Source organism: Vombatus ursinus, unplaced genomic scaffold (assembly GCF_900497805.2).
Source record: "Vombatus ursinus unplaced genomic scaffold, bare-nosed wombat genome assembly UNPS02000577.1, whole genome shotgun sequence".
NCBI lineage: Eukaryota > Metazoa > Chordata > Mammalia > Diprotodontia > Vombatidae > Vombatus > Vombatus ursinus.
Genome location: NW_020940355.1, coordinates 19,264,809 through 19,288,971, shown reverse-complemented (window position 1 = coordinate 19,288,971; position 24,163 = coordinate 19,264,809). Strand labels below are relative to the sequence as shown.

General features: G+C 37.2%; 1 protein-coding gene across 3 annotated transcripts in view; it reads left to right on the top strand.

Annotated features, from left to right (window-relative positions):
- The first annotated feature begins 341 nt into the window (after positions 1 to 341).
- Positions 342 to 24,163, top strand: part of DSP (desmoplakin) — a 55,571-nt gene continuing 31,749 nt past the window's right edge. Inside the window, exons 1-4 of one of the 3 annotated variants that reach the window (XM_027837698.1) lie at positions 3,607 to 4,143; positions 4,240 to 4,302; positions 20,124 to 20,229; positions 23,079 to 23,227. In XM_027837698.1, coding sequence (XP_027693499.1) covers positions 4,037 to 4,143; positions 4,240 to 4,302; positions 20,124 to 20,229; positions 23,079 to 23,227 — 425 coding nt within the window. In that variant the 5' untranslated portion in view covers positions 3,607 to 4,036. Of the gene's footprint in view, positions 476 to 3,604; positions 4,303 to 20,123; positions 20,230 to 23,078; positions 23,228 to 24,163 lie in introns of those variants that run through there. The other 2 variants (XM_027837632.1, XM_027837563.1) reach the window with 2 other exon arrangements.

The following is a 24,163-nucleotide window of genomic DNA, read 5'->3' as shown; positions in this document are numbered from 1 at the left end:
CCAAGGAATAAGAAAGCTAACAGAATACTGCTGAGTAGAGACACTCATAATTAAGAATCAAGAAATGAGCATTCTGATGTATATAGATATCACATTGAGAGCAATGCTTTTTTGAACTATGTCCATTTTATAGACCACAAATTTTTTTAAATTGTACCTGCCTCCCCCTTCCCCCCACCATTATAATGCCTCTGGTGTTGCTGATCTCTTTCTTATATCCTCTCATTTCTTACACCACTCTTGGCAGACATATAAAAAGCCTTTCAGGATCTCAGGGTCCTCAGCAACGCTTCCGCAGAGTCACATATTAAAGGAGACAGACCAGTTCCAAGGGAGGCAGTTGGAAATGTGATGAGCTTGGGGAAAGGATACAGAAGAACTTACAAGCAGGGAGATGTAGTGGGACAAGTGCCTGACCTGGATTCAGGAGACCTGGGTTCCTCTCTCAGCCCTGATACTTACTAACTATATAACTGTAAGTTATTTCACCTCTTTTCCAATTTCTTTTTATGTGTTGTCTTTACCCACTAGAATATAAGCCCCTTGAGGTCAAGGATTATCTTTCTACTTGTATTTGTATTTCCAGAGTTTAGCATAGTACCTGGCACATGGTAAATGTTTAATAAATGCTTATTGACTGGTCTTTATGAGCATTGGTTTCCTCATCTGTAAAATGAGGATGGTATTACCTAGACAACTTTCCCCCCAGGGCTGTGGTGAGGAAACACTTAAAGTAGCAAACTTTAAAGTAGTAAAGAAATGTAAGTTATTGTTAATTAACAAATATTTACGGAATGTCTTCACTGTGTAAGAGAATCCATTACTCTTTCTTCCTTTCTGTTCTTCTACCAATATACAAATATACTTTGGAAAAGCATAGACTGAAAAGACATTTGGGTGCTGGTGGTTTAAGGGTTGTGAGTAGCTCTTTTTGGTTGTAAATTAATTATTTTTTGATACCCCAGGATTTTCTAGAGATAAGAGGAAGTCACCTGTAAATAGTTATCTTTTTGCCAAAGTTTATCCTTTTTTTTTGTAGTATTGCCATTGCAAGCAGCCTAGCTAGTGTTCCTTCCTTTTCCTATTAGAATATTGAATTTAATAAATATAAATTCAACTACTTCATATTGTTGTCAATACTGGTTCACTTGCAGAGATATCGTACGCTAGTCAGTTGTTCAATATATTTCCTTTATTGCTTCAACACAGTTTGTTTGAAGGTTTCTATCCTTTAATGAAAACTTCCTTCTAAATCTTGTCCTGAGAATTGGGAAGCAGTGGGTGGAAGAGGCAGAGGCAGATTTAGGTTTGAATCATGTAAAGAAAAGCTTTCTAATAATTAGTGCTGGCTAAAATTGGGATGAGGTACCTCAGGAAGCAGTGGCCACAAATGAAGGGCCAGAAGATCACTTTGTTGTTGTTGTAGTTCAGTTGTTTTAGTCATGTCTAACTCTTCATGACCCCATTTGGAGTTTTCTTGGCAAAGATACTGGAGTGGTTTGCCATTTCCTTCTCCAGCTTATAGATGAAGAAACTGAGGAAAACAGGGTTAAGTGACTTGCCCAACAGTCACACAGATAGTAAGTGTCTAAGGCCAGATTAGAATTTAAGGATGTTGAGTCTCCCTGACTGGAGTCACAGCACTCTATCCACTTCAACACCTAGCTGCTCAGAAGATTACTAGAAATCTACAAATGAAGGAAGGCTAATCACTTGTTAGGAATGTTATAGAAGAGATTGTTGTTCAGGTATATGTTGGATTAGTTAACTCCTAAGGTTCATTCTAATTCTGAGAGCTCATGATCCTGCATTTAGCAACCCCAGACTTTTGGTTTCTAGGCTATATCCAGTAAGGGCTGTCCTGAGTGTGCAGAGTCTATCAGTGATACAGGCATTCAAGTAGCATTTTAATAGCTACACTACTGCATAAACATCTTCTGAGATTTGGCAGAGGAAAGGGACTCATTTTTTTCTTCATTCAAAGAAGCCCACAAAGGGACATATATCATCAGGAGAAATAACACCCACCATAACTATTTTCTTCTTGGAATCTAGATATTAACTAATGTTACTTGGGAGAGAGAGAACATTACTATAGAGATCATTAAATCTAGGGTTTATTACTACATGCTTAGGATGTTTTCCAACATACTAAATAAAATGAAACTACAAAACCAGAAGCTGCTTGTAGCTTGGACTGTCATATGGAAGGAAAAGAGGCAACCCAGAATAAAGTGGGGATTACCAGCCTGAGCTCAACTTTCACCAACTAGGAGAGTGGCCTTGGTCAAGTCATTTAATTTCTTTGGGCTTCAATTTCTTATTCTGTAAACATGAGATTAGACTAACATCGTTAAGATCATGGAACTTAAAAAAAATGGAAGGAACTTTACACCAACTAGTCCAACACTTTCAAAAGAAGGCGAAGAAGAAACAGATACTTTCTTACTCTAAAGTTTTGTGAATCTAACACTGTTGCTAGTGGAAAGAATACTTCTGCAGATCACTGTGATCACATACCATTAAGAAAAAATGGGCTTGGAAAAAGGCAGCTTTGGATGGAGAAGTATTGGTAGCAATAAAAGTGCCATAAGCTTTTTCAAAACTTGAAGAGGGTTTTTTTTTAATTCCTCCCTAAAGTCGATGCCTTTTCCCATTCCCCAAATTAAGAAATTGAAATTAACTTTGCATGCACTTTGTACTTACATATCTACCTAATATTCATCCAATAGTATGTAAGTTCCTGGACGGCTGAGACAACTTCGGCTGTCTTTGGCCCCAGCTTCCAGTTCAGTGACTAGAACATAAGAGCTTAGGAATTTTAGAATTAAATTCAACATTATTTATACTCAATTGATAACTTTCTTGAAGGATAAAAACCTTGCATTGTGTTCTTAGTGTATCTTATTGGGAAAAAAAAGTAAAACTCAAAGGAGATTAATTATTATTGCCAAAACTGATTGACTTCTCCAGGGACTGGTGTCCATCTTTCTAAAATAATCAAGGAAAAATAGACACATTAAGGAAGGTAGCTACCAGGATAATTTGAACAGAAGATCTCTCACCCACCCCACCGCCATTTGATAAACACTTCTTCAATTGGCATCCTCCCGTTTTGGAAAACCCTGGGTAAACCTCTAAAGCTGGGATATTCCATTGATTGTGTTGGCAGGAGAAAAGATGCCCCAGAAGGCGCGCTATGTTCTCCCCTCTTCTCATACCCAGCCAAGAGCTTTCTTGTCTTAGGATTTTTTGCTTCAGTCGTTCCTTCAAGAATCACCAGCTCAAAGGGCTGAGCTATTTGGGTAGGGCTTCAGGTGCTGAGAGGAACGGAAGGAGCGAAGCCAGGACAGGCTTGCAGGCTGGGCGGGCCTGGGAGAAACTGTGGGAAAGGACCTGAACAGCCTGCACGTCTGTGAGACCCCCAGGAGCAGGGGGAGGAGCTGGAAGAAGACTGGGCCAGAGTTCTGGGTTGCTAGGTGGGGGAGGCGCGGCTGGGCTAGGTCGCTCCACCGCGCCTGGGTGTGTTCATTAAAAAAAAAAAAAAAAAGACCGACGTAGAAGAAAAAGAAATCAGGCAGGTGTGGCTTCGCCTTTCCTGTGCCAGCGGGGAGGAGACTAGCCCTCCACCACCGACCAAGACCAACACCCAGCGCGCACCTAGCTTCTCTGCTCCAGCACCCACCCGAGAGCAACAACTTTTTCTCCTCTCTGGAAGCCAGCCCTCGTCACCACCACCGCTGGGTGCTGCACCTTTCCCAAGCTCTACCCCTACCCCGGCCCGGCCCCCCGGTGGGGTTTTCTTATCTCCCTTTTGCTCTCCCTTCCCCTCTTCGACCCCTGCCGTGTACCCAACACTGCCCCCGGAGCAGCTGAGAGGAGAGAAAGTCAGACTCAAAAGAGCTGCTGTCCGCTCCTGCAGGGGTCTTGGGAAACTTATTTTTTTTAATTGGTTAAGCTCCTTTGATTTCTTTCTCGCCCGCCCAACTTTCGCTTATGCCTCAGTCCTAAGTCGCTCTATTGATTTTTGGCGAAGATGAGTTGCAACGGAGGATCCCATTCGCGGATCAACACCCTGGGTCGAATGACCCGTGCTGAGTCCGGCCCGGACCTACGCTGTGAGATGACCTGCGGAGGAGGTGGCTTCGGTGGTGGCGGCTTCGGTGGTGGCGGCGGTGGCAGCGGCGGCGTCTGCGGCGGTGGCGGTGGCGGCGTCGTCTGCGGCGGGGGCGGGGGATCCAACAACAAGATGTGTTACGTGCGGAGGTGTACCATGAACGACCAGAACTCCGACGGCTATTGGTGGGTACCAGCAGGGCAAACTCTGGCCCTTCCCGGCGCTCGCTGGGGGCCGGGAAGGAGGGTTTCTGGGGGCTTAGATACGTGTTCCGAGAGGGGACAAGACATTTCCCCTTTTCCTAGGTAGAGAACAGGTTACACAGGGCCAACTGCCATTATACTTCCAAAGAGCCTTGATTTCATTCTTGTGGGTACTTTCACCAAAGACAGAGATCTCGATCTTTTCTATATCTTAAGAAACGGATTTAAATGCCCTAATTAAAAGAAAAAACAACAACAAACCAGCTTCCCCCTCCACACTTTAAAAAAAAATGAAATTAAAGGAATACTGAAAGAAGTAAAGCAGAGGTCACTTTTCCTGTAGAAGCCAGCGGAGTAGTCTAGCCTAGCCCGTACATTGCCAGGGTGACTGATGGGAATGGTGTGGGAGGCGAATGTATGTGTTTCACCTACAAACTTAGAGAGGAGAATGGTTTGGTTGGGACTCCTCCGCCTTTGCTCAGACACAGTGGGTGTTTGAAATTAAGAGATCAACTCCTCACCTACCCGCGAGAGGGGCGCGATCTGGGAATCCGCTTTTATTGTGGTTTAGAGGAGGAAGCTGGGGAGGGGCAGAGGGTACAGCTGTCATGTATCCAATCCGCCCTCATAACTAAACTACTTGGGGTCTATTGCGGAGGAGGAGAGGGGAGGGACTTGGTGGGAAAGATGTGGTTTTGCCCCTGGGTTGTTGTTGGAGCTCGTCTATCTCATGTTTGTCATTGTTTCCTAGTACCTGGCACGGTACCTGGCACTTAGTAGGAGCTTATTAAATGGTTTTTGATTGGTTGCTTTGTTAGGAGACCAAGATATGATGTTAAAATGAAACCGTCCTTCCATAAAATAAGCATAAATTTTAAAAAATTACAAAAGGAAAAGAGATTTCCTGGTCCCCCACCCCTGACCCCTCCGGCTCTGGTGTTTAGAATTGGGGTCGCAAATCTGCCATGAGCCTGGTCCCAGTATAGCTCAAATTTAGTTTTGTTATTCACAGGGAAAGCCCAACGAAGCCCCCTAGAGTGCCTTAGGCAGGGTCTCCACTACTGCTTTCCTGCAGAGCCAGTGTAGGAGACGAAGATACTGGCGAGTCTTCTCTTGGCCAATGTGCTAGGAATCCCTTCGTGTCATCCCCATCCTCTCCTTCATCCCCAACCCCGGGGCTCATCCAAACATCCTTTCTCCCTCCCAGCCCCTAGAATGGGTCAGGCGCTCCTCTCATCCCTTCCCCTACCAGAAGAAGAAACTGAACCTATTCACGGTTTCGGAGGCATGCACCAGAATGTTCAAATTAAGAGGGAATCGAACCTCTAAGGGACTTTCAGGAAAATTGGGAAACCCCGAAGTCATCTGTATCTCCCTGGCCCAAGCCCCCAGATGCCGCAGAGTTCCGCACTCGGAGGCAAGTTGCCCGATGACAATCGATGCCCCAGCCACCCCGGGAAGGTGATGACTTATATTCTCTTTTGCGATACTGATAAACCATAAGGAAAAGGGGAAACGCTTTAAATTGGTGAACAGGGTATCTTTTGCTTGGTGCCATAGATCCTGTACCATCAAGGGAAGGTTTACAGGGCAGTAGAGTCTCCCCAGCAAGTGTGGAGAGAGTTATTGAGAGATGTTTGTAACAGGCGATGGATGGGCCGCTGGCCCTTTCCGCCCACCTCCAGAGTTGTTGTTAACTCTTGGAATGGCGTCTGGTGACTCTGGGAGGGCCACTTCCAGAGCTGGAAAGCGACGAACAAGTCGGATTATATGTGGGGAAAGAGCTCAGCTAATGTGATTTTCGTGATCAGGTTTCTCATGTGTTTTTTGGAGTGCGGAGTTTATAGTATATTCAGTATTCTGTTAGTTTCTTCACTTTTACTAGTTTGACCTATCTCTTTCCCCCTTCCATGTCCTGGAAAAAGGAGGATCTGGGGTGCTTTGCTCCTTGTAGTTAGGCACTGTGACCTTAGGCTGGGGTGGAGCTGAACCAACCTGAAAACACTCTTTAAGATTTTTGGTTTGATAGTAATTTTAAAATATGTGTGGGATTACTAAAATTCTTAAACTGCTTTCCACTTGGGTCTAATTTCTTTTCGAAGTAACTTGTTTGTTCTAGATATTTTTGTGGTTGGCCAAAAATGTCAATCATATTAAAACTACCTTTGTCTGAATTAAATGAATCGGGGATTTTTCAAAGAAAAAGAAGCCAAGCAAAAGAGGAATGAGGCTGGGATTTTCCTGTAAACTTTTTTGTGTTGATTATTGAATTTTTAAAATAATTTTGCCAACTTTAAAAGTCTTGCTCTCACCCCCTTTTCCTCATTTTTCCTTCATGTTACCTATATTCAGGATACACATTCTTTTTCTTTATCCATGAATTTGCATTCAGTCAAAATTTATAGAGAGGTTCTTGAAAGTCTTTCAATATAGCAGGGTTATTTACTACTTAGCAAAGTTTTATTTCTTGAAAGACAGTGAATGTATTAATTTTCTCCTCTAGATCTAAAGCCCAGAAAATGCTTCCTTAAAATGAAAAAATAATCTCTCATGTTAATACAATATTTTTATCTTAACTGATTAAAATATTATAGAAAAATTATTTGTGTTATAAAATTCTTAATAGTGATTGATAGCCATTAGTTACTGATAAAATGTTCTGGGAGATAACTCGTGTTTTTTTAAACGCCTAACAATTTCTTTTGTCCTGTTTTTTTTTTTCCAATCTTACTCCTATTTGTGAATTCCTTTAATAATATCAAGATTTACATATTCTGTTGGTGGGGAAACAGACTTATATAAATAAATAACCTGATTTTCATGGAACATTGTTATTTTATCCATTGGCATTGATTTTTCTTTTTAAAAAATGATACCTGTAATGCAGCTTGGTTTGATGTTACTTGGCTCGATGTGCACACAATCACAGGCTTTATTTGACATGCATTAGCATGCTCTCATTCTTTTAGACCTTGTAATATAATTTTCTTAGACCTGTTCTAACCTGTATTTGTGAGAGTTTAGTGGGGATGGGATTATCTAGGAGTGAACAAGTGGATCATGGAAAATAATAACAAATAACAAAACCAATAATAATAACTTTTACTTTTTATGTATAAAATATATATAAAAATCATAAAAGTGAATATAGGCATTCACTTTTTTTATACATCTGTAAACAATGACTTGCACATTTGGGAAAGCTACTAGAGAAGCTATATGCAGTCTAAGTAAAGCTTACTCATACAGTGGGAGTTGACCATCTGAACTTAGTGTTCTAGCACTATATTGCCCTGGCAGTATCAATATCAGGCTTAAAAAAATCCTTTTCAAAAAAATTTTCTCCTCAAAACAGTAGGTAAAAACATATTGGAGTTAGAAGACCTTAATTGAGTTCCGAGCTTTAACTTTCACAAGGGTCATTTTTCACATACAAACTGTACTCTTTCCTGTTTTGAGTTAAATGCTTTGCAAGCTGTAGAACAGTGAATAAACATAAGCTATTGATTTTTGGTAAGGCTTTTTTCTGACTATTTTTTTAAAGTTTCTCCAAAGAAAAATATACATATATAGTTTTACATATTATAAACCACTTAAAAAACCAAGGGCTGAATTTGTTAAAAAGGCTGTTTTTAAGATTACGAGTTGTATGACTGAACTAAACTAGTGACTTTCAAAATAATGGGTAGCTTGACAGAATTTGACCTTTTCCCCAGTTTGGTTTGTGTAGAAGCAACTGAAATACACCTTTCCTTCCATAATACGTATAAGATAATTGCATTTTGTCTTCATTTAGTTTTCTAATGTCTATCAGATTTTAAAAGAGTATTTTTTTTTAATGGCAGCATATGTAAGTAATAAATCCTTTCCCATCTTTAGGTTGAGTAGAAGCTGTGTAAGCTGCATATAACCCTTTCTCTGCACGGTGGTTAGACAGTACATTGCTATAGTGCTCAGTAAATGTTCATTTAAAAAAAATTTGGACTACACCTAGAAAATTTAACTTTGAATTCCATTTACATGGTGGTGTTTGAATATTTTCTTCCATTTAAATAGAATTAACATTGTTTTCATCAAAAGAAATCACAATTATATGCGATGCAATTTTATCATAACAAAAACAAGATAGTAAAGTGAAATACCATCCAGGCTAGACTGAAAACTCAGTCAGATACTTATATCCCTCCTTGATGTCAAGATGGATTTGCCCAAAGATTAAAAGCAAAACAATTGAGACATGTGTAGTGTTAATAATTGTTTTGCCCTGTGTAGCTCTTTGATATTTCTTCTTTTAATTTCCATGGTTTCAAAATCCTAAGGTATGCTATTAGCTTGGTATATAAGTCATTTCAGCTTATTTATGAGACCTATAAGCATAGAGTCTTAGAACCAGAAGGGGTGATATAGATCATCCAGGTTCAACCTTCTAATTTAAAATAAAATTAAATAAGAAACTGAAATCCAGAATGGTTAAGTGAGTTACTAAAGTTTAGTCACATAGCTAGTCAGAGCTAGCTGAATCATAGGATAATAGATTCAGAGCTAGAAGGTATCTTAAAGGTCATCTAGTCCAACTCTCTCATTTTTATAAATGAGGACACCCAGGTCCAGAGAAAGAGTTTAAATGATTTATTTGTCCAAGGTTACTCAGGTAGTGGCAGAATTAAGATTCAAACTCAGGTTCAATAACAACAAGTTTGTCACTCTTGTATCACCCTGTCTAGCTTTAGATCTTCAGATAGGCAGTCTCTTAATTGCATAATTAGATGGTTTAAGTGAATATTTAAGTGAAATAGTAAAACCATAAATAGGAGAAACTGAAGAATTTTAGTGCTCTAACTCCTGAAATACAAATGCACAAGCATTGCGATTTTGTCTGTGTGTTCTCCCTCCACTGATGCAGACAGAAACCCCTCGGTGTTTTCCTAGACTATTTAATGAGTTGCTGTGGTCAAAACTATGTACCAACCCTTTCATGATGATCATGTACCAATTAGGTGATTACTAAGTTGAAGCTCAAAATATACTTTCAAAAATCAGACCAGTTGTTGGATTGTTTTTGTTGTTGTTGTTTTGAAAATAATGTTGTTACCTAATATTAATTTTAGCTCCTGTTTTAGCTGTTGTCTTCCTCTGGCTACATCCTTATTAAATATTTGATTTAAAAAAAATCCATTCCATTCATTCAGTTATCTTATTCTGTAGTCTCCACTTCTCTAGTCTACTTGACAGAAGTGCAATTTGTGTTTAATATGGTGTTACACAAGCATATTAAATTATGGGCTAATTCCATCTAATGAGTTCCACCAGTGGCTTTCCCCTCAGTATGGACATAATCTAATTGTTACTCAGATTATTTAAATATCCTGGGAAGAAAAGAAGAAGAAGGAGAAAAAGATTGCTGATGCCTCAGTGCCAAAATGCTGAGTTTTCAGGGTGGGGTTAAGGAGGGACTGGGTGTGACTTTGGGATTCCACCTCCCAAAGGTGTAAGCCAACCAGTCTTTCCAGACTAGGAGGTTCTAGAAGCACTGTCTTCAAGAGTCTGAGGTTTGGTTCTAAGCTAACCACTGCTGGATAGGAACATACCAACTATCCTTCCCATTTCTCCTTTTCTTCCTCCAGTATTTGGGGAGAGAGCCTCCAGTGGTCTTCGGGCTCAAAAGCAATAGTATTGCAGCTAAACTCAATAAACTATAAATGTTAACTCTCAGTCCATCCTTTCTTAAGCGTTTTGCAAAATATTTCTATTTAAAACTATTAAAAACTAGAGGTCAAGTCTTGATAACAACAAGCATCTCACTAAAACAAACATTTCCAAAGCTCAGACTTACTTCACTTGATCACTTATTTCTTGAGATAGTAAAATATCAATAGTTAATGAATTAAACACCATCTTGTATCTAATCATAATTTTAGGTCTTAAGGACTTAGAGAGGTGACCTGGAGTGCTTTATAATCTGACTCCAGCTCTCCTTTCCAGACTTATTGCCCTCTCCTTCATATAGTCTGAATTCTAGCCAGACTGATCCTCCTGTTCCTCCCAAATGTGTAGAATGTACTCCTTTCTTCTAACTCATAGAAACCTTTCTTCCTTCAAAACTAACTCAAATGCCACCTCCTGAAGCCTGTCCTGATTCCTCAAGTTGTTGGGGCCCTCCCCCAAATTATTTTGTATTTCATTTTTATGCATGTGTTTCTTCCCAACAAGAATGTAACTTTCTTAACAAGTTGAGAGATTTATTAAAATTGTATTTTCAAGTCATTGGTTCTTGAGCATAAGATACTTTTTTTTCAATTAATAAGCATTTATATTCTTTCTCTCCTATATCCCCCCACCCTCAAGAAATAAAAGGAAAACAAAACTTTTGGAATGAATATACAGTAAGGCAAAACAAATTGTCACATTGGCCACATCCATAAATGTGTGTCTCATTCTGCATATTTAGTCCATCACCTTTCTGTCAGGAATTGAGTAGAATTCTCCATCATTGGCCCTCTGGAATCATGGACTGGTCATTGTGTTGATCACAGTTCTTAAGCCTACATAGGAAGATCTTTCTAATAATTTATCTGGCACTTAGTACAATGTCTTATGTGTACTCAGTAAATATTTGTTGGATGAACTAATGAATAGCATCTGAAAAAAATCAGCTTGTATATAATTGTGAAAGAAGGACTACTGAAAATGTAAGTGTTTGAAAGCAATTTGAGTTCATGCAACAGAAGTGATCAGAAAGAGAAACTGATTTTAGTTGTGTTGGAGTTGACAACATCTAGTGAATAATTGTAGATTAGCCATAAAATAAAAGAAAGAAAACTCAATTTTCAGAGTTTTCTCTTTTCTTGTTTGTGAAACCTTATCCAGACCCTGACATTGAATCGATCTCTTTCATTAAATTATCTGAGTGGATTTGGTGTCTTGTAGATATTCTTGAGAGATAGCGTAGCAAAGGCTAAATAGAAAGCTGGTCTCAGAGCTAGGGAGACCTGGGATCAAGTTTCAGTTCTGACACAGTGACTATGTGACCCTGGGCAAGTCATTTTAACTTCTGGGTTTTGTAGGCACCTCTCGAAGGCTATAAATTGCTGAAAAGATGCAGGCCTGAATTGGTATGGGGAGTTTCTTCATCTGAGATTTACCTACAGCATTGATATCACAGGCCCAGTTCCTATCCCTAGGTATTCTTAGAAACTCCTGAAACTCTCGAAGGACAGGCATTTACTTGCTTTGTAAACCTCCCTAATGTTTTCATCTAGGATGGCCTTAAAATCATTTATTAAGATGAAACTAAAAAAAGCAAAACAAAATCTAACCAAATGAAAGCTTCAGGAAACTTGCCAAGTGCAAGCATATCCTTGTAATGCTAATTATTGTGATCAACCCTCTCCTTCCATTACCTGCTGCCCCTAAACCAATGAACCATGAAAAAAGTTACAAGCCATCACCAAACTAGGATTTATCCCTAGTGGAGGGATACATTTTTGGAGCCTCTAATTTTTTAAAATGGTAGAACTTTAAAAAGAGAATCAGATGAGGACAGTATTTGTGAAAATTGCTTTGAGATTTATAATTCATTAAATAAATGTGCTTTATTGGTTCTATTTTTCAAGGAAATACCTTATGTATTATATCATTATCATGATTACTATTATTAACAAATATCAAGTGCCTGTGACGTGGGCACTGTCCTAGGCACTCAGCATGTAAAGAGATATTGGACCAGGTCCCTGTATTCATGAAATTTACAATATAATTTGTGCATAAAAGAGAAGTAATTGGAACAGGCCAGAAATTCACATTATGCCCATTTAACAGAGAAAGATCCATTTTTATGCTTAACTACTATCTAAAATGCTGTGTTCCTCTTTAAAACAGTGATGTCTCAGTACCTTAAGTAGCTTTCTAAGACTTGTTATGGCATAATTGATAATCTGTAGTAGTGGAGGGAATTTCCATATCAGGACCAAAGAATTTTAGCTGATGTTTTTCTGCAAGTCTATAAATATTTATCACTTAGAATAGCAAACTTATGTTTGGATCAAGGATTAAGTCTAGCCAGACACTATCTATGCTAAGCACTTTACAAATATTATCTTGTTTGATCCTCACAACAATCATAGGAGGTAGGTGCTATTGTTATCCCATTTTTGCTGTTAAGGAAACTGAGGCAGACGGGTTAAATGACTTGCCCCAGGTCACACAGTTATTAAATGGCTGAAGTCAAATTTGAACTCAGGTCTTTCTGACTCCCAGCCCAGTGCTCTATCCATTGTATCACCTAATTGTCCTATTAGTTTAGAAAGGGCTAATTTAAAAAATTAATGATATTAAAGTAAATGGTTAATTTAAAAATAGAATTTAAAGTTACAGGGAACCACACACACACACACACACACACACACACACACACCCCCAAGTCCAACTTCCTTACTTTACAGATGAGGAAACTGAGAAGTTAAGTCACTTGTACAATATCACAGGTAGCAAGCAGAAGTGCTAGGCTTTGGACTCCAAATGAGGAGTCCTCTCTTTCCACTATACACCATTGTAGTTGCCAATATATGAATCTTATTTTTCAAACACAAGGGTGATGCATTTAAAGGGAGTAAAATAAAAAAGTAAAAACTTCTGAAGCAGTTAAAATTCACATGCATGTTCATTATCCATTTTGGATTTTGTTCCAGGGCAAGTTTTCCTTTTAGTAATTAGAAAAAGTACAATCATGGAACCTTGTTTAAACAAGTTTGAAGTAAACTTTTTTTATTTTAACACATATAGGCTGCTTGAAGTATGAGTCATTTGCTTTTGTGAGCCTGAGGATAAAATAGAATTCAATTTTTTTTCTTTCCTTCTTTTTTTTTTAACTTTATTTTTTAATAGTATTTTACCCAATTACCTGTCAAGACAATTTTTAGCATTAATTTTTACAAGATTTTGAGTTCCAAATTTTTCTCCCTCCCTTCCTCCACTCTCCTCTTCTGAAAATGGTAGGCAATTTGATATAGGTTATACATGTGCTATCATGTAAAACATTTCTATATTAGTCACAGTTGTAAAAGTATAGCTCAAAAAGAAAAATACTACAAAAAAGAATAAAGTAAGTGAAAAAAATATGCTTCAAGCTGCATTCAGAGTCCATCAGTTCTTTATCTGTATGTGTATAGTATTTTCCTTTGTATTTGTCTTAGTTTATTGTGTTGCTAAGAAGAGTTGAGTCATTCATAGTTGGTCATCACACTATGTTGTTGATACTGTGTACAATGTTTTTCTGGTTCTGCCCATTTCATTTCGCATTAGTTAGTACAAGTCTTTCCTGGTTTTTTTTTTTCTGAAATCTGCCTATTCATCATTTCTTATTGCACAATATTCCATTACATTCATATACCACAGCTTGTTCAGCTATTCCCCAATTGATGGACATCCCCTCAGTTTCCAGTATTTTGTCACCATAGAAAGGGATGCTACAAATATTTTTGCACATTTAAGTCCTTTTCTCTCTCTCTTTTTTTTTTTTTTGGTGTAGAATTCAATTTTTAAAGGAATATTTTTCCAAAGGGGGAAAAAAGTTATTTTCTTTAGGATAGCTATTTAATGTAATTTCTTTTGTTTTTAAGAGAAATTAGCATCCTCTTGTTTTCCCTGCTCAAATTAATGAATTGTTTTTCTTTTGATGTTAGGAAACAATATGATTTACTGGAAAGACTTCTGGAGATGGATTCAGAGGATCTATGTCAAAATCCCAGTTTTGCTGTGATCCTATAATCTAGTGTGCAGCTTGTTATTTCAAAGCACAAAACAGAATAATGAATTTAAAAATTTTCTCCAACTGAACAGCTTGAAGATTTTTATATTACCTTCATAGAGCTTTCAATCCATGTTCATTTCAACACCTACTTATTTACATAAGTAATAGAGAAAAATTTTAAAAAAAGTTTTCAAAAGGTATCAGCACATTTGTATGCTGTATAATTTTATTTCTGGAATCTTTAGGTATGAATAAGCCATCAAGTAGAAATTTTTGGCATCCACAGAGAAGTAACAGTGTAGACATGGTTCCTAAGATTATTGGGTACACAGTCCAATTGGGTAGACTTTTGGGGAAGCGATTCTGTTGTACAGAGGAAGAATAAGCACTGCATTTTTAATAGAAGAGGAAGGGATTTTAAAGATTATTTAGTCTAACCTCTTTTTTCTATGGATGAGGAGGTTTGGGTCTAGGGAAGTAAAGTAACTTGCTTGTGGTTATTCAGTAGTTTATTTCAGACTGGGGAGTGAAACCCAAGTGTCCTAACTCTTTCTGCCACATAGAGATCATGCTATTCTCTATAGCATCAGTCTTATGTGAATGCTAAAAACTCTAATGCATGATGCCTTGTTGATTCTAAGAAGCAATACATTCAAATGTGAAATGCATAAAGAGTTGATTGTTTTCTCCAAGATTTGAAGCTTTTGGTGCCCTTTATCAAAATCCCTCTTCCTCATTCCTGATTTAATGTAATAGGATCACATTATGTATCTAGTTCCCTTCCTGACCTTGGGTTTGTGTTTCCTTTCTTGTATGCCCTTTTTGGTATGCAACCCAGACTGTACTGGTATCCTTCAAGACAAATAAATAATGCAGTTGCATCTTCATTTTTGCAATAGAACAGTTCCTGAACAAGTGAATATAATTGGAATTTTGGTAAATATGATATCTTTTTTTGTAGATTTAACATTACATTTTCAGCAAGTCCTCTCATGTACTTCAGCTTTAGGTCTTCTGACAGTTTAGGTTGTTTTCCCCTTCTCCCTAAATCCACCTTCTACCCCTAATCCCTTAAATCAGACAGTTAATAATGCACCCACACTAAAGAAAACACAAACACGTAAGTTTGCTGAAGCGGGATTAGGATTACTCCTTATTTGAACCAGATGTTCTTAACCTGTTTTGTGTCATAGATCCTTGTCAGTTTCATGAAACCTATGAGCCCCTTCTGAGAATAATGTTTTTAAATGCATAAAATAAAATATATAGGATCACAAAGGAAGCCAATTATTTTGAAATACAGTTATCTATATATATTATATTATATATGCACACATATGTATTTATGTATATAGGTATGTGTGTATATATATGTGTATATATATATGAATATTTCACACTCTCCAAGTTAAAAACTGCTGCTCTAGAAAACCTTTTTTCCACTCTGAATTATCAGGTGCTAATATGATTGTTATACAAATTTATGTGTTCATGGTGGGATGGGGTGGAGTATGTTGTGTTTGGATTACAGTAGGGAAGATATAGCTGAATAGAGAAACAAACAAGTCTTTTGCTACTTATAAGCAATTTGAAAAAATACAGAAAGTTACAATAATTCTAAAAACAGACTGAGAATTGTTTTGTACATATTAGGTACACAATTTATGTTTAGGAGAAGGGAATAAGTATTTATATAGTGCCTACTATGTGCCAGTCATTATGCTAAGCACTTTTTTTTTTACCAACATTATCTCATTTGATCTTAACGATAACCTGGTAGGTAGGTACTATTATTATGTCCATTTTACAGTTGAAGAAGCTGGTTAAGTGACTTGCCCAGGGTCACACAGCTCGTAAGTGTCTGAGGCCAAATTTGAACTCAGGTCTTCTGGTCTCTCAAGGTCAGCACTCTATCCACTGCTCATCAACTGCCTTTATTTGAGGACTGATTTTTTTTCTACTCATCAGTTCATTGTCCTAACAATATTTTTCCTGGTAACCTGAGTTACTGCCCCCCCTTTTTTCTAGCAAATGGAAGTATTATCTAAATTTATAATCTTACTGGTGCATACACACGTCATTATTAGGCAGTAGATGGATCAGTGGTTAAAGCACTGGGCCTGGAGTCATAAGTCCTGAGTTCAAATTTGGCCTCAGACATTTACTAGCTGTGTGACCCTGGGCAAGTCACTTAACCTCTGTTTGCCTTGATCCACTGGAGAAGGAAATGGCAAATCATTCCAGTATCTTTGCCAAGAAAACCCCTGTGTGGTCCATGAGGTCGCGAAGGGGCAGACATTACTTGAACAACAACATGTATCATTGTATGTAGAGATGTACTTTTCAGGATTTTTTCTGAGCACTTTAAATTAAGGATTCTCAGATATAAAGTTTCCTTTCTAGGCACGAGGAATTTTTGGGAATTTAGGCATAAAGGTTGATAGAACTGTTTTTGTTTTCCCGTTTTTATTAAAGCCTCCTTAGTCTCTGATAGTAAATTAGTTGCTTAGAGAATAGCATTAACTCTTAGCTGACTATGGTACTTTGACAAAACTGACACGGTGCATTTCATGTTTATATCAAGTTTTATCAAAAGGGCTAGTCCACAGCAACAAAGTAAAAACAAACAAACAAAAAAAAGATTGAAACAAGAATCTGCTAATAGGTAAAACAAGACTTTCTTTTGCCCCCTAATCCTTAGTTACCTGAAAGAATACATCAGAATACCTTTGAAGCATTGTAATTGCTTCCAGTCCCCTTCTCTTTCCTTAATGTACCTGAATACCTGACTTTTCATCAGGGAGATAGAAATTGCACAATTTAAGAATTTTTCTCTTGGTAAAACAAATTAAAGAACATTAGGACACAGAGGGATCTTAAAGATCATTTTGTCTAGTTACCCTCTTTTTACAAATGGGAAAACAGAGGCCTGTTTCTGTTTCTTTTTCTTTTTCCTTTTTGTTTTCTTTTTCCTTTTTTCTCTCATAGAAGGGGATGGGTTTGTGACAGAGGATAGGGAAAAGATAACAAAAGAAAAAAGAAAAGAAGGTCATTGAGACATCTTAAAAAAAAAAAAATTAGCACACAGAAGAAAGGCCAGAAAGAAGCACAGACAAACAGGACAACTTTGAAGGCTACAAGTTGAATTTATCACATACTTAAAGAAAAACAACTTGTGCATGATAGAAGCCTGCAGTTTCATGTGTAATCTTTTTTTTTGTTCTACGATGTTCATGGAGGTGCCCATTTTATTTGGTGTTTGTTGTTTCGTAATTAAATTTAAAAAGAAAAAAGGTAACAGAGGCCCATAGTGAAGCTGGTTGGAAATTTTCCAAGGTTATTAGTGGTGGAGCCAACATGAAAAGCCAGCTGTGCTCTCCCCAAGTTCGATGCTCTGTCCACTAGCCTATCTGTACTGCAAAAACTTTTAGCTGTTGCATTCTGGTGCTTTACCAGTATTTGCACCCAAGTGAGGTGGTCTTCTCATATTTCTCTAGGAGGATTTTCTCAGTAGTAAAGTATTTTTGATCTACTAAGACACACAGACTTTTGCAGTTTATGAAAACCCCCTTTTGTTTCTCAGCATGATACAGTGGACAGACCTGTGGTCTGGCGTTGGAGGATAGATGGAAGCACCTGGAGAGGAGAGGCTGTTTCTTTTCTTTTTTCTTTTCCTTTTGGCCTTTGTGTCCTTAGTGACTGGTCAGAGTCTGACACAGAGCAGATGCCTAATAAATGCTTGTTGATTGATCAAAGCTATCTTACTTGGATGAGTCATTTAACTTCTCTACAACTTTATCTGTAAAATGAGGAATTATGCCTCAGAAGTCCCTTTCAGCCGTGATTGCTTATATTGTTAGAAATAGCACCTCTGGTATAATTCATTAAAAAATAATAAGGCAAAGAATTTAGAAATAAAGAGATTTCTAAAGGTGCTCCTTTATTCCCTCCCCACAGTTAGTAATTGATCAACAAGCATTTATTGAACTTCTACTTTGTACCAGGCACTGTAGTAGGCATTAGAGATTCATATATAAAAAGTGAGACAATTCTTGAACTCAAGGGACTCCCATTCTATTAGGGAAAGTAAGCAAATATTCTTTGACTTTTGAAATTACATAAATCCTTTTGGATTCCCACCACTCTAAGACAAGCTTCAACAGTTTTCTTTATCTCTGTAAGAACTAAAAAGATTCTTATGTGAAAAGTCTATTTTACTCTAAAGAACGGGAAGCATTATGATTCAGAAGTCAGTTGGAATTTTGTACAAGTTGAGACAGTAAGTGCAGACTTATTAGCTCAGGGCAGTGATAAAAATGTTCTGGCAGTTTATATAACTAAGAATACAGGAGAATGACTGCATTGATACAAAAGGATAATATAAAATCCAGTAGGAAAATAGAATGGGTGTAATTGTCATTTCAGTGTCATGGAACAATGTGGCTGATGTCAAGTTTTTTCATGGTTCTTCAGGACACTAAGGATAACCATTGTGATTGTGAAAAGTTTTTTTTAGAAACTAGCAGAAATTGCACTTAGACGTAGTCCGTCTTTAGGACTAGTAACACTGGATTATAATGGAATAGTGTTTCATTTTACATATTTTTTTCAATAGCTTATGTTTTATTAAGAAAATTGGGGGCAGCTAGATGGCGCAATGGATAGAACACTGGCCCTGAAGTCAGGAGGACCTGAGTTCAAATCTGGCCTCAGACCAGACACGTGACACTTACTAGTTGTGTGACCTTGGGCAAGTCACTTAACCCCAATTGCCTAAAAAAAAAACAAAACTGAAAATTGGGCTAAGCTAAACAGTTTATTCATTATCTGCAGAGAAGGAAGATCTGTAGAAGAATGCGGAACTTGGGATTAGGAAAACTGGAGTTTGCTTTTGACTTCAGTGTGACTCTGAGCAAGCCACTTATGTCTTCTAGGCTTCCAATAAAATAGGAGTAGTAATACCTGTCTCAAAGGGTTGTTGTGAGGCTCACATGAGATAATGTATGTAAAATATATTGCAAATTTTAAAGTAGTATTGAAATCTCAGTTATTAGTACCCCCTTCTGTTCTCCTGCATAGCACTTCACTAATGGAGCTTTCTTTTGGCTTTTATTGGTGAACAGTTGACTATGAGCTCAGTTTGAGCTTGCCTGGTTCTAGAGAGGTAGACTCCTAGGGAAAGGACAAAAACCTGGTGATGAAAAAAATAAAATCAGTCCTGTTTCTTTACATTTCCTATGTGATTTTTGTGGAAGGGTTAGGATTGGGAGTGTTGGAGGAGCAGAGTATAAACGAGAGTAAAAAGGAATAGCCACTACTGTTCAGATAGTGTTAATTTATGCACCACTAATAATATGGGATGCTACATTCATCTTGAGCCATTTTGGGGTATGCCTTACATTCCTCTTACATTAAACTATAGCAGATGCAGCTATTTCATGATGTCTTTTAACCGTTTTAAAAGTAAAAGCTCTATATTAGTCTATAGTTTTAGTTATGCAACAGGACAAAGAGGCCTCTTATGTATAGTGGTACATTTTACTAAAAGATATAGTTGGTAGCATCATTACCAGCTTATAATATATTCGGTCCCAAAGAGTGCCAAATTAGAAATATATGTATGCTTCATTGGGTATTCCCTTAAAAGAAAGATATTTACCCTACAATGAATCTGAAAGAATATATTATAATTTTTCTATATTAAGGACAAATTTAATTGGCCCGTGCTTTTCCCTGTGCTTTCCCATATTTTTTTTACCATTGTATTTTCTTCTGCCATTGTTGAATGAAAGCACTTTCTCACTCATCAGCCAGATTTTTCTTTAGTTCACCTTGTCTCTAAAGTAGTCATGCTGATTTATCATAGCCTAATCTCTTCCTGTAGTGGGATTTATGATGTGGATTCAACATTATGATTCACCACAGGGGAAAGTGATATCTAATCTCAAGAAGTGCTACATTATATGGGAATATGTGTTACATAATTTATAATGATTTTGTTGCAATTTTTCTTTAATGCTGTCATTCCTTTCTCCCTTTTTTATTGCTTCATAAGTCAAACTGGCGGCACAATGTCCAGGCACCAGAACCAGAACACAATCCAGGAGCTTCTGCAGAACTGTGCTGACTGCTTGATGCGGGCTGAGCTCATCGTTCAACCTGTGAGTTCTCTTCATTTATCTTTACCCAAGCCAGCAAAGGAACTTCCCTTACTCTGGCTCTTTAGATACTACCTTTGTCAGAGTTCCCTATATCAACAGACTTCTTGCAGAGGACCTCATAAAGGGAACTGCCCTTTTATGGAATAGACTGGAGTGGAATTTGTATCTTCTTAAGTGTTCATGTTAACTCCTTAAACTAAATATGGATTAAGCCTGATATATTGCCTAACAAATATTAGACCAGTCTCAGTTCACAGAATTTTATAGCTGGAAAGGACTAGAAATGAGATATTCATTTAGTTTAGAGAATATTTTGGTATTCTGATTTATTGGTTTCATTTATTTATTTACTTGAAAAAACCTTCATTCTTACATTATTTCACATCAATATATTAACCTCAGTGGACATAGGTTGCTGGAAATCAGAAGAAAGAGAGGACATTCATTCACCACATAAAATTCCAATATAAGAAGGAAGCAACGATGAGCTGGTTAACAAAGCCATTCTCGTGGGCAAGGTGTTGAGCAAAACAGTGTGAGATTTTTTTTTATATCAATAAAAACTGTTCATACAGAATTATATGTTTAACTAACAAATCCCCAAATATCTTGACCTTTTTTTAGGACATTGTGGCTAATATCCTAATGATTTTTTTCATATTTAACCTGTTATTCAGGATCAGGCAATGTCTCTGAATTCAGGAATTTTCAATTGAGAATTCTTTACTTCTTCTGGCTTATGTTAAATCCTAAAAAATACATTTTTAGACATCAATCTGGTTCATTAAGTATTTGAGTAATTCACAAAACATTTTATTTTTACTATTTCAGCTTCAGTTTTGCTCATAAAAGTATTTGGGTTCTGTTTGAAGTGCAAGCAAATCAATTCCATTGTGGGTTTTGATTTGTCCTTTGATTAATGCCTCTGCTTTGACAGTATGAAATGTAATACTATGACATAAAAATTCACCTCATGAATGTTATACTTTAGAAGGAGGAAATGTCCTTGGTATGGTTTAATAATGATACAACATAGTTTTAGAAATTCTTTACAACCACCATGACTATTACTGCTGTATTACTGTGTGTGGTACTAAAAATGTATCTGCCATCATGTCTTTCATGCTTTTCCCCCCAATCTTACTGGAGGAATCATGAACAGCTGTAGTTACTAATATATTTAAAGTTTAAGTTTGGAATAAAGATGCAAAAGTAAGGCTTAATTCAAAAAAGCAAAAAAGAGAAGATTTCGGAGTCTGAATTGTGCTATTTCCATGTATCCAGCTATGTATGCATATAAGCTTATCTTTCCTTAATAGTAAAAAAGAAGAGTATACAAGCAAACTGAGGTCTCCTTAGGTGCCACCAGTGATATTTACTTAGTCTTCAGTGGAAATCAATCACATATCCTTTGTGGGTGTTCTCTTTTCTATTTATGGACTTCAAGAATTTAATTTGAAAAAAAAAAAAGAATTTCATTTGCCTTCTCCCCCACCCCAAATCTATCATTGGTATGTGTCCAAAACATATGAATTAAAACAAGGCAGAGAATAATTCCAAAATAAGATCATTCATGGCACTGAAATGGCATAACTGCCCTTTTGACTAAGGACAGAGCTGGCTTTCAGTTTAAGAAGTAAAATGGCTGGTATAGGTGACAACATTGCATACTTCTTTTTCTTAGGAAAGCTTGTGGGTATGATAAAATGCAGCATGACTTCTTGATGGAGAGGGGGAAAAGTCATTCGGTAGGATGAATGGTTAGAGATATCAAAATAGAAATGTACTAAACTGTTTAATTATCCCCATTTGATTTGTGTATTGGTTTTGTATTACATAAATAGGGAAGCCACCCCATTGGAGTGGAGGTCAATAAACGTGATTTATTGGCATTTGAAAAATAAAAAGTGAAGTGGGATGATTTTGTCTGCTAAAGAGTCTGTCAATAATGCCTATTATTGATGCAATAGTAAGAACTTAGGATTTGGGGTCCGTGGCTGTGGATTCAAGTGCTGATGAGACCAACCACTAACTATCTGCATGACCTTGAACAAGTAATTCACCTCTTTAAGCTTAATTTTTCTTCCCCTTTGAATGCCAAAATTGGACTAGTTGAGTTCTAGGATCAGTAAAGAAAAATAAAGGAATAAATCTTGTGTTGAAGTCAGCATCCGTAGTCACAAAGAGGCCTTCGTGTTGTCTTCCTCCCTCCATTGTATTTGTTGTTCAGTGTTGTCATTTTTTTATTCAGTCATTTTCAATCATGTCTGACTCTTTGTGACCCCTTTTTGGGTTTTCTTGGCAAAGGCACTGGACTAGTTTGCCATTTTCTTTTTCAACTTATTTTACAGAGGAGGAAACTGAGGCAAACAGAGTTAAGTGACTTGCTCAGGGTCACACAGTATCTGAGGCCAGATTTGACGTCAGGAAGATCAGTCTTCTTGACCTCAGACCTGGCACTCTATCCACTTTTCCACTTAGCTGCCCCATCTTGTTCAGTGGGAGGTACTAATGAATGACAGATGAATCTTTAGCTCATTGACATGCAGAAAATACTCAAGTTATAAGTAGCTTTTGAAAAGCTAGTGAAACTTCAAGCAACTATCTAGAAGTAGCTGACTCATAAATTTTCATGGTGTAAAATTGGGTTTGTTCCTCTTCCTCCTCCCACCTGTCAGATTTCTAAGATTATTTTCTTTTAAGAATTTGGGGCAGTTAGCTGGGGAAAATGTATGGCATTTGCCAATACCTGTAAAAGAACAAATTAAGTAATGCTAACTGCTTAAATTGGCATGTATGAAGTTTCTTTTGGAAAGTTTTCTATCAATTACATGGATTCTTTCTCTCAGGAGCTGAAGTATGGAGATGGTATACAGCTGGGTCGGAGTAGAGAACTGGATGAATGTTTTGCTCAGGCCAATGAGCAAATGGATATCACTGACAGCCTAATCAGAGAGATGCGGCAAATGGGCCAACCCTGTGATGCCTATCAGAAAAGGTATTGCAAATGTTGAGCTTTCAGAAGAAGGCTTAGACTCTTTCATTTAAAAAAAAAAAGCAAAAAATTCTAGCAAGTTCAATTATATTGTTAATCTTCCCATGACACATGTTTTCAGTTAAAAGGAATGTTTCCTGTAAGGAAGCTAAAACCCCCAGCACACAGCTATTATGGCTGAAAGAAGTATTTTTGTTATATTTGTCTGATTTGGATGTCTTTAACATACGTCATCTGAAATGCCTCTAAGCTAGACATAGAATGGATCTGTTTTGGGGTGGAGTTGTGAAACTACTCTAAAGTGAAATTAAAATGACTTCTCTGAAAGGGGGAAACACTTGATCTTGTTTCAGGTGCCAATGGTAAAATCAGGTTTTTAGATTTGAAAGGTAACAACGGCTCACTTTTTTTTTGTTTAATTTTTAAATAAGAGAGCATATAAACATTTGTTCAGAATATAGTGGGTGCTGTTGACTCTGTACTTGACTTATTTACATTTTAAAAAATCTTTATTGGTGTATTTGTTTTTCCACCACCTTTATTTCCAAAAATATCCCTCTCCCTTCTGCTATCTAGACAAAGAAAAAAAAGAGAGAAAGCCATCCCTGGTAGGAAAGAACTTTTAAAAAGAGAGAAAAGAAAAAAAAAAATCACATCTGAAAAACTCATTGCACCACCAGAGCCTGATAACGTCTATTTCATCCTCGTAGTCTCTCTACTCTCCAATGAAGGGAGGGAAATGCATTTTTTTGGTCTCTTCTTTGTGGTCAAGCTTGATCATTTGTTAAATGGCATTCAGTTTCATTTTTCCTCCCTCCATTTACACTGTTGCCATCGTGTATGTCATTTTCCTAGTTCTACTTTTTCATTTTACATTAGTTCATATAATTCTTCCTATGTTTCTTTGTATTCCTCATTTATCATTTCTTATAGCACAAT